The 11,819-nt window shown below is 41.2% G+C and overlaps 1 protein-coding gene across 1 annotated transcript; it reads right to left on the bottom strand.

Annotated features, from left to right (window-relative positions):
• TYMS (thymidylate synthetase) lies at positions 1–7,671 on the bottom strand. Its single transcript, XM_061554106.1, has 7 exons — positions 7,018–7,671; positions 5,841–5,914; positions 4,774–4,948; positions 4,576–4,677; positions 4,082–4,257; positions 3,268–3,339; positions 1–1,762 (listed from the first exon to the last, which is right to left on the bottom strand). The coding sequence occupies exons 1-7, from the start codon at positions 7,421–7,423 to the stop codon at positions 1,625–1,627; spliced, it is 1,143 nt and encodes a 380-aa protein (XP_061410090.1). The 5' UTR covers positions 7,424–7,671; the 3' UTR covers positions 1–1,624.
• Between the last annotated feature and the right edge of the window lie 4,148 nt (positions 7,672–11,819).

Raw genomic sequence — 11,819 nt, 5'->3', positions numbered from 1 at the left:
CGAGTTTTCAAAAGAAGTTTAATTCACCTTGAATTCATTTTCCATTTGAAATGTGATATACAATAACCACTTTAATGTCCATCTAAACTCTGAAATACTGTACAACACACTTCACATGGTTTGAATTTTTATCTGAACATAAGCTACTGTAGGCTTATTTTAAAAAGTTATTATCATCTTAACTACATGTAATTTTACGTTTACTTGCAATATCCACCAAAGCTATGAAATGCAAAAAATGTAATAATCCCTAATGTCCATATGAAATGTGGGTGGAATTCCCATCTGAAATGTATAAACTTAATGTTACCCTTTAAATTCACACGTAAAAATCTCCAAATAGCTTTATATACTTTAAGCATACAATTCGCATTCATATCTAAGAAATATAATTAGAAGCTTCACATGGCTCTCCAATGTATTTTCGGGTTGCCCCGTGTGTTGTCTGGCATGATGTCCTACGTTTCTCTGCACACACCCGGAGTGTGAGAAATATACATCAGAGGGCTATACATCACAACTGCAAACACCTCCACAGAAACCTAACATCCTTTGTTATTTCCTTATAAAATGGAAAATAAAGACAGTACTCTACATATTCATCGTTCAATTGCAATATGAACTAAAAATAAAAGTGATGTTTACACGTTTGTTTTCGTGTGTGAATGACAAAATAAAAAATGTATGCAGCTCACTTGTACTCTAAATATTTCGATTAACTTAAATGTGGCAAAGCATAATCACCGCACCCAACATTAACTGTACATCATGCAACAATGAGAAATAATTAACACTATCCTGGAGAAGTTGACAGGCCAAAACTAATGTTGATCCAAACAGCTCATTGTTCCATATCATCAAACTCGACCGAGGGGAATGCTTAGAAATGTGATTTATGGCATGTAAAAGTGGCAGTGTCAGCTTGTGTTCTCAAACTAATGTTCCGTTGACTCCACGCTACAACAAGAAATATCGTTTGTTTTGTCAAGAGCCTTCTGTAAAGTTTCCACAAAAGAGTGGAGGTAGTTAATATAGCTATCACCTGGATCCCGATTATGGGTATCATGTCCATTTTAACAATTGTTCAAAACAATCTCACAAATATAAACACTTTCCAAGATTGGAATAACAACCTGAGGAGGATAAATATATTATACCACCATCAAGCATGATCAATCTCCTGCTGGACAATGGCTTCCCCAAGTCACAGCCACCTTTCACGATCCTGCAATGCAACATCCAATCCATCCAGCACCTGCACATGAACCAATCTCATCGCTCCATCTCCTTGGTGGATGTACTCTATATATATATAAACATAATTTGCTAAATGATCCCTGAAAACGGTGTCCAGGATACCCATTTTGCAATCGCCTTCACGGTACTTTGACACTGACAAATATGTTGATTTGTATGTTATTCAATGGACTGGGAGGGCAGAACAATACAAAATGCTTCCCCGCCCCCGCCTTATCATTCAAGGATTGCTAATGTGCAATGGTGCATGGCCATGCAGGATCTGGGCAGAGTGAACTTGAGTCTGGTCGAATCACCAGGTGTGAAGCAGAGACCAACGGAATAGGGAGACGACACAAAAAGGGGCGGTCATGGCTAAGCACTCGTTCTAAACGGCCATGTCCATTTTTATGGCTGCGTGGGGGTTGTAGTCTCGCAGCTCAAAGTCGTCGGAACGGAAGTCGTCGATTGACGTCACCGTGCGGCGAATGTGCAGCGTCGGGAATGGGCGCGGCTCCCGTTGCAGCTGCAAAGACAATCGCGAGGCACAATGTGTTATTTTCATTCCTACGGTATTCAATTAAACTATAGCAACTATAGCAACATTCTTAACACACATGAGGGGCTGCCCATACAATACATACAGTTGGGATTATTTGACCATACCTCACCACATTGGTCAATGAGGTGAAATTGAAGATTGGGCCATGGTGTATTTATCAACAAAGACTGTCTCCCCAGTGGCAATTTTTTAACACCGCACCAAGTACTTATTTGAGAATGAGTGGATTTAGGGGAGGCCCAAGACCAGTTCAGATAATCGTCACTGGTGTTGGTCATGAGCGGAAACCGAACTCGAGTTGCTGGGTTTGTAGCGCAGCACGCTAACTACTACATGACCGCTCCCCACATTTGTTTTCATCAAAGCAGACGCTTCCAGTCAAAATGGGTTTACTGGATACAGCAGTAGCCTGTAAGGTGACTACTTAATGCTGACATTGTAAAAAGTTTATATTACATTAGTAGACTGCTATTCAGTGAGACCAACACCAGGTGGAAGTATCTGATGGGTAGGGTGAAAGGTGGCGAGACCCACGTCTGGCTGGAAAGGCATGTTCACCTCACAAGCTGGGGCACACCAGCCTCTCCAATGAAGATTGAAAGCCTTTATGCATTAGCTCTGTCCGTCCATCCATCCGTAACAGAGGGCCACTATAACTTGTGAAGATTATCTAACACGAACAAGCCTGCAGCATCAAGTTGTGTTGCTATTATGGACTTACCTATTGAACATTGGCCAAATTGATTAAAAGGTGACTCAAAATGGAAAACATACCAGAGCAAAGAGGAATATTTGCTAATTTGCAAGTGCATTTTTTTTTATCAGGAAAGTCCCAAATAGCAACGCAACTTTATGCAGTTTAATTCATATTGGATCATCTTAATTTCTGCCAGATGGACAGAAGGATGGTCAGAGCTCGTGCATAAACTCTTTCAACCTCAAATGGCAACCAATTAAAAGGTTTAAGTATTGCCAGCACTTATTGAGGGGAGTGTAGAAGAGACGTATACAGCTCAATTTACAATTTGACCCAAGGAACTACTGCATCCCAGACTCCTAATTAAATATGCATATGCAAATTAGGAATGTATATATGAGGCAGAGTGGCAAGGGAGTATTGATTTCTATTCATTTGACTCTTTTACGGGGTGGGGGGGGGGTCCTGCCAAATGTTCACATGCTGTATCCCATTGCAGTAATTTGCAGATATTTTTTCAGCAATGAGATGTTCGGCCAATAACCAGTTACGGGTTTCTTTTTTAGCTATGGGAGGAAAACGGAGAACCGGGAGGAAAGCTATGCAGAAGAGGGGAACATTCAAACCACACACAGAAAGGCACCCTATCAGGAAACAAACGCAGGTCCTTCTTTTTGTGAGGTGTTACCACTGCGCCACCCTGCCGCCCAATCGAATGACCGATGTGAATCAGTCACGTAGGTGCAGTAGACTCGATCCACAAGCACCTCACCTGTGTTTTCAGCGGCTCTACATGGTTGACGTAGACATGAGCATCTCCAAGGGTGTGGACGAAGTCTCCAGGCTGCAGGCACGTACACAGCAAGCACACACACGTGGTGTGGTCAAGGCAAGCCAAAACAATCCACTCAAATGTCAAGTCAACGCTCAATTATGCGGGATGATTGGGAGAGATAAAAAATAACTATACAAATTTTATCTGAAACATGCAAGTCAGGATATGTAATCCGTATTGTTTATCTACATAGAATGGGGGGGGGGCGGGAAATACGTAGAATGCATAATGTGAGAATAGGTTTTCCCCTTTTTTCTGGCAACAAAACAGGTGTTAAGATGTTAAAACAGCAAACTGAAACCTTTTACAAGGAATCATGTCTGCATTAACCACAATACTTGTGGTCAAAATTCCAACAAAAAACGTACTCTGATAATATATTTGTACGCCTTTTGGCCTCCTCTGGTCGCACACCGTTTTGAGAACATCAACGAGTGAGGAGCAGCTAAATTATTTTAACTTTATACCAAATTATATTTCAAAATTCCCATAAGATTCGATGTATTACAGGACAGAAAACAACTTGTAATTACGTCTTTAGCCTGTGCATGTTCTCTCATCCATGTGTTCCTCTTTCTAAATTTCAGTGTAATTCCAGGCATGTGCCTCTCCAAGTTCATTTGCGTACCCTTCCATTTTATTAATTAACGTCCATGTGTCCGATCTATATGGCATTGCAGGTAGTACGTATTGATTAGGTTATTGTTTGTTAATGTATTCATCTGATTTTTCCATATAGAATGAGAATTACCTTGAGACCAGTGATGTGTGCAATCATGTAGGTGAGCAGTGCGTAGCTGGCGATGTTGAAGGGCACCCCAAGTCCCAGGTCAGCCGATCGCTGGTACAGCTGGCATGACAGCTCTCCATCCGCGACGTAGAATTGGCACAGTGCGTGGCATGGAGGCAGCGCCATGAGTGGCACATCTACACGGAAGCAGAAGAAAGCATTTGCAAGATTCGATTCAACAAAAATAACCTGAAACAACACGTTACAGAGGTGGCCAGGTCAGGGGTGAGACCAATGAACGATGTGCCAAGATCCTGGGTTTGACTCTAGTTTACAGTTGCCCACGATTAAAATAACACCAGGCGTTCCACTACCCAACCCCGTCTGACCGTACACTGTATCTTCCCCTGGTGTTTTCTCTTCAATAAAATACTTCTGGTAAAACAAACCACCTGTAATATTAAGAAAAGCTTTAACAAATAATCCCATGAATAAAATGTTTCAAGAAGGTTCACCTTTTGGGTTCCAGGCACACATAATGATGCGTCGGTCATCAGGGTTTGTCCGGATAGTGTCGATGACATGCTGAAGCTGGTCCAGGCCTTGGTTCGTGTAGTCTGCAAAAATGATTATTTGCCGAAGGGATTAAAACCGCAGTAGGTCTCAATGAGTGGGCGATCTGGTTCCTGCATTGCATGTGCTCGCTCACGCACCAGCGTGCATGTCGGTGTAGTCGGCGCCGAAGTGGCGCCACTGGAAGCCGTAGACAGGACCCAGGTCTCCCTCCTCGCGCTCGGGGAAGCCCTGCCGGTCCAGGAAGGCCCGCGAGCCGTTGGCGTCCCAGATCTTGACGCCCTTGGCGGAGAGCTCCTTGGCATTGGTGGACCCCTGGAGGATGTCACCAAGACCGCTAAAATTTCCTGCACCTTCGTTATCATCCCGCAGTGCTCCCCCGTATGCGAATGATCACCCCGAGGGAATGCTCAACATAGCTCGGAACGCATATGAATTACAATATGAAATGAAGCATATGTATTTATATGTGCATGTAAATTTTCACTGCCAATGGAGATTAAGTGAAGGTTATTTTGGCAATGTTACAGCCATTGAGGGAACACTTCTAAGATTTTGTGTACTTTTTTTAGCAAGGGTTTGTGGCTTATGTAGATTTATAAACCTCTCAAATTGGCAAGAAGATGACAGTAGAGCTAGTGAGTTTGTGAATTCACCTGTATGAACCTTTGCATATTATCTACTCATACTTAATCGTTTTCTCTGGATTATTTGGTCTCCACCCACATGCCAGTTCAAAAGTAACTCGTCTTAACATCCCAATTCGAGACCATCCTGCAAAAAATGCTTCGATGCTCAGTGAGGCTTTCCTGTAAAAATAAATGTTGTAAATATTGTTAAAGGTCATGTTATAAGAATGATGAACTACTTTTTGCATTTAGTTTGTTGTCCTTCTCCCGCACCTCCGATTAGCACGGTTGGCTACGTACGGTGCGAAAGAAGGTCAACATACATACATACATACGACGAGACTGGATGAAGGCCTAATCAAACCATGTCAGTTATGGCAATCGTTTGATCAAAGTTTCACTAAACTGGCCAGCACGGACCGGCGATGGAGGGAGCCCAGCACGGATTCAGATACCGGTTTAGATATCACTGGTAAATGACGTTAATACCTCCACTGTTTAATAATTTATATTGTGCCAAATCTGCTCATTAATGTGGCAAGTACACAACAAACACAACACAATTGTGATGGGCATACCTTTATAAACCACAGCAGTTCCTCCAGCACCCCCTTCCAGAACACGCGTTTGGTCGTCAGCAGCGGAAACTGCCCTGCAGAAAACCACAAATGCATCCACGCACAGGTAAAGCGGAGACCACCATGCATCAACCCGGCCACCTGACAATGAAAGAGAAAAAATGCTCTATCACTCGAAATGTAACAATGTATCGTATAACAGAAAATCTCAAGCTCCACAATTAACGCTCCAGATAAAAGTTTGGATCTTTTGAGTACTTGACCCTCCAATTTTGACAGAGAGTAAAATTTATTTTCAGGTGGTAAACTGCAACGTTACCTTAAAGTCATGACTAGTTCCCAAAATAATGTACAATCGTGAAGGTTAACTCATGGGTTATGCATTAACTACATTCTTACATTTTAACTGCAATGTTACTTTGGTACTATTTTACGAAAAAAATTTGATTCAATAGTAAGAAAATATGAATGCTAGGGAATGTATATAGTACATTCGCATTTCAACACGTACTTCACTTGAATTTGAAACAGGGCATCCATGTTATATAGTTATATATTTTATTTAGGAAATTTGTATGAGATTATTTGTATGCCACATTTCTCAGTGACTCTGGTCACCCTTGAAAACTATACAGTACTCTCAATTCTCAAAGGGCTGGGATTATGACCTGGCTTAAGTAAGGGCCATACATCTCCAGAACATAGCAAGGCACCAGTGGGCCTCAATGCGCTTTAGCTGTTAAGATTTAATTTTCGATTTAAAGCTTTCGTGACTGCAGGGATTCATCTTCTTGATTCTTTCGGTAAAGTCACGTAGAAGGGAAATAATAAAAATAACATTTTATTATGTAATATAATTATTTTATTATTAAAATATTAAAATGCATTTTTATTATTAAAATTCTAAAAATTGAAATTTTTTATGTTCTATTTTTATTATTTCCCCTCTACGTGACTTTACCGAAAGAACCAAGAAGATGGTAAGATTTCGTTTCATTTGTATTTTTTCGAGTTGTTTACCTTCCCTATACTCTGCACTCCTATCGCGGTTTTGTGTTCGCTTGTCGATGTGACAGTTTTGACCCCGTGCCCCGACCGGACACCTGTTCCAAAGAGCTTTACAGCTCATCGGATTCCTCCCGAGATATAAATACACAGATTCTGATGCCCTCTGTACCTCGGAGGCTGTAGCGAGCCTGCATCCCGAACATGGACCTGGTCCCAGTTCCCGTCCGGTCTCCCTTGAGACGGCCCCGCTTAAGCACCTGGCGGACGAGGTCCAGGTACTCGTGTTCATCGTGACCACGCTTCTCATCATCATCATCCTCATCATCCATCTCCACGTCGTCGGTCTGCTTCTGCCGGTGGCCGACCGCCTTCGTCGCGGTCTTCTGCTGCTCCTCGTCCTCTGCTTGGACCTTCTGGGCAACCTTTGGCCTCTTGTCCGCCGTCAACTCTTGCTGGACCTCCTCCATCATCTTCTGCTGCTGCTGATCTCCGTTCTGCTCCACCAGATTCATCGTCTTCTCTGCCACCTTCTCACCACCGCCGCCGCCGCCATCCGTCGCCTCCACCACCACCATCGCCGTCCTCTCGCGCTCCGTAAGACTCAACACACACAAAATAAGATTTAACACGCACACACAAACGTGTTGCGTACGTGATGTGTATTACTAACAACGGCGTGGATTTACTTTTACAAGGGTATATATGTATTTTATATTTGACAAAAGTAAATTCGTCCGGAGTTGGACGGAAGGAAAGTTGCGACCCCCCAAAAAAAGGTTTCTCGCGATTCCCGCGCAAATTAATGCCGGACGTGACGTCAGTGAGCACGTGTTTCCTCTAACGTCTCGTGTGTGGGGTAATTGTCCCGTTTTTATTTTAAAAGTTATACTTATTGTAACGTTTTTATTTACTTAACTTATTGTAACTTTTTTTTTAAAGTTATACTTATTGTAACTTTTATTTTAAAAGTTATACTTATTGTAACTTTTTTTAAGTTATACTTATTGTAACTTTTTATTTTAAAAGTTATACTTATTGTAACGTTTTTATTTTAAAAGTTATACTTATTGTAACGTTTTTATTTTAAAAGTTATACTTATTGTAACTTTTTATTTTAAAAGTTATACTTATTGTAACTTTTTATTTTAAAAGTTATATTTATTGTAACTTTTTATTTTAAAAGTTATATTTATTGTAACTTTTTATTTTCAAAGTTATACTTATTGTAACTTTTTATTTTCAAAGTTATACTTATTGTAACTTTTTATTTTCAAAGTTATACTTATTGTAACTTTTTATTTTCAAAGTTATACTTATTGTAACTTTTTTATTTTCAAAGTTATACTTAACTTATTGTAACCTTATTTTAAAAGTTATACTTAACTTTATTGTAACGTTTTTTTTTATTTAAGCGTTCTGTTGAATTCCCAAAATACCCCCCCCCCCTCTCTCTCTCCAAAGGACACACGAACTACCTAGTCACAAAGTGGTACTCGTTGTATCGCCCGCCCGAGTGATGATGATGATTGTGTATATCTTTGACTGTGGGGAGCGGTGGCGCAGCGGTTAGCGCTACGAACCCGACGACCCGAGTTCGATTCCCGCTCACGGCCACCAACACCACCAGTGACCACTATCTGAACCGGTCCTGGGCCTCCCCTAGATCGACTCGGCCTCAAATGAGCACCGGATGCGGTGTGTAGTCAACATCTCTAGCACTGGGGAGACAAAGGCGGCCGGGCGTGGTGCTGGCCACCCACCCCCCTCTGTGTATGTGCCACAGAGCCGGTAGCATTCATATGTGCTGCTAGCTGACAACACTTGCCCCAACAGTCTGAAGGCTACTCGGGGGATCTCTGTCTTTGTTATTTGTATTAAAGTTTACGTAAGCGTGAGTCTCGTAACTAATAATTAATACAAACGGCGAATTTATAACATTCATGTGATGTTCCTGCACTGGTATACTGTCATTCGATACAAATGTTGCCTCAATAATTGATTTTGTTTTCAATTGTGGTGACTAGCGGCCTCTAGTGCCCGGCGGGGTTACTACGACGCGAAACCGTTAAGGGCACAAAATAGTAATTTTAAGAATCTTTTTTAATTAAGCGCCGACTACAGCACAGGACATACTCCAGTTATACATCTTAATATCAGCATTGCGTGGTCTAACATCGACATTTATTCTTAATTACCCACCACGATACGTTAATTAAACCATTCACTTGAGATGTTTTGTTGTCCACTGTGCAAATTATATGCGAATTAGAGCATGTTCCATCACTCTACAAACGAGTCAGTAAAACAAGACGTATAGAAATCACCAATCGTGGGATCCGTTGTTTTATGCATGTATATCACGCTAGTTACCGCAATGTGTTTTAAACGTTATTTATCTTACAGTGAAGATTACAAAATGTGCATATATAGACAACCTCGTGACCAACGAGTCGTGCCATAAATACGGCCCACAACGAATATTAACGCGTCCCTATCCGCAACTAATCGGGTATTGGAGTGGGAATATTTTACACTTGGCGGCACGGTGATTATAACACTGGGTCACACACACACACATGTGTTCCTAGGTAGTAAGTGTTATTTCCTAATTGCTTATGCCTCAAAGTACAGAAAACGGCTATTAGTCCCCACAAACTTTGCTTTTGTGACCAGGACAGTGATATTTTGAAATTTACCTATTTTTAATTAGAAAACGTGTGTATTTGTGTCTTTCGTTCACATAAAGTTCAGGTCACAAAAGCAAAGTTTGTGGGGAATAATAGCCATTTTCTATACTTTGTAGGCATAAGCAATAAGAAAATAACAGTAACCAGGAACAACAATTATGTTACATAGTGTAATTAATATACAGGGTGTTTAAAAAAGATGAACCCAATTTCAAAGCAGTATATTTCACAATGGCAACATGTTACAATTACACAAAAAGTTAGAAACGGTTTAATGAGTTATCAAGTTTTACTAACCATTTTATAAATGCTCTATGTGCCCTCCACCTGCTGTACGGACAACATCGAGACGATAGTTGAATTCGTCCCAAACGCCCTTTGACATTGGCGGATCAATGCCAACACGCCGTTGAAACGCACGCTGCACCGCAATTACGGATTCAGTCTTGCTGAACTGCACAACGCACAACGCCCCTTGTGTTGCGGGGTCACCGTCTTGCGAATGACTGAGGCTAGGGGCTGTTTGTGCGCTGGGAGAGGCATCTCGCGGTCATCATTTGAAACTCAATTCCCCGCTCTTTCAAGTGGTAAGAGTTTCATTCATGGGATGTTCGTGGTTGCAGAGATATAGCCATTTCAAATCGAGTCCATGTTTTTTAAACACCCTGTATAGCGCGTGATTCAGTAAGTCCTCACTTGCAAGGGCCACTTTACATTGTGTCGACACGGACGGTTCCTTTCCAAGTTATTGTTGGATAAATAAAATGTAAGTTCGTAGGTTATACCGGGTGAGAACTCAATGAGTCCAGGATGAGTCTCATGTTTGTAAGAACAGAGAAACCTGGCTAACCTAAATGGCAAAGGGAAAACCACTTTAGAATGTTGTTCCCTTTTCATTTTCGGTGTTGATATCGCCACCTGGCAGGCAGACGTGGCATTGCAGCGCATCGGATGTTTGCAATTGCAATACAAAAGCCGTTGCACACTAAGTCCACGGGTTTGCGGAAGACCCGACTTACGGAAATTCGACTTTACGGAAACGTTCTCGTAAAAATCAGAATTCACTGTGCGGGAAATTTTGCGTTCGCTACATAAGCGCAAATAGTGCAGCGCGATTAGGTTGCGGAATAATATCGCCTTCACCGAACCCGAGTTTCACAAGGATTACGGTAAATTTAAATGTTTGTAGCGTTACGTAATCCTTTACCTTTTGTAGCATTACGTAATTGTTTGTTTTCTACGCTTAGAACTATATTTTTTTTACCATATTTACATTGCTAGTTTTCTTCATTTTAAGTTTATTTCATGATTTATTTACTGTATTTACATTATTTCACACAATTACACTTCCATTGATTATGGTCTGAGCTAACAGCGATCAGAGAAGTCTAGGCCGAGCATCATGCACGGTAAACGAACATGCGGAAGGGATTACTTTCTGTTAACAATTAATATTCAAATGTTTCGTGGTATTCATAAACAATTGGATACAGAATATGTTCCAATAGTTTAATTTTGGGTAGTGTTAGGGTAGATTTTCGACGAAATTAAAGAATCATAGGAAGTGCAGAGTGTATGCACAAGCGATACGATACGGCTAGCGATAGAGAACGGAGAGAACACCAACTAGTAATCAGGTAGTGGAGGCACAGCTATTCCGGGCTATGGGATTTTATCGTTGATTTTGGGGGAAATTGTTCAGCTTCTGACATACGGAAAATTCGGGTTACGGAGCGTTCTCCGGAACCTAACCCTTCTGTAGCCCGGAGACTGTCTGTATATCTAAATCAGCTCAAACCTCCCCGTAAATCAAGTGACTTTGTGTGGCTACCCCCACTCTGAATCCCTCCACTCTGCCTGCCCCGCGTAGACTCGCCACTCCGTGCAGCTCGCTACTAAATTCCCGTTGAAATGGGTCAAGTTCCGTGTCCATTATCTGGCCTTACTATTGAAGCGTTAATCTTAGCTTTTGAATGAATATAAAGTTTAATTAGCTATTTTTTATTATTGTCAATGAAACACTGAAAAAGCATCTATTCACACGACTGTTACAATGGATCACCTGCATAAAAGTGTAAAAATTTGAGGATAAATTTTAAGTAAAGCCAATTATGACATAAAAATTTTATGTGGACATTTTAGTCCATGAGACTATGGGCCCACTGCAGCTTTAAGATTTTTCAACTGGCCTTTAATTTGCTCGGGTGAGAGGTCATCTCAATGAATAAAAATCTGCACATTTTTTACTCATCAGCAACCATCAGGCAAGATAGAACGATTCATC

The sequence above is a fragment of the Lethenteron reissneri genome, chromosome 19, assembly GCF_015708825.2.
Source record: "Lethenteron reissneri isolate LAM-NWPU_2019-01 chromosome 19, ASM1570882v1, whole genome shotgun sequence".
NCBI lineage: Eukaryota > Metazoa > Chordata > Hyperoartia > Petromyzontiformes > Petromyzontidae > Lethenteron > Lethenteron reissneri.
Note: the sequence above shows the minus strand (reverse complement) of the source record. Positions and strands in the feature narration are given on the sequence as shown.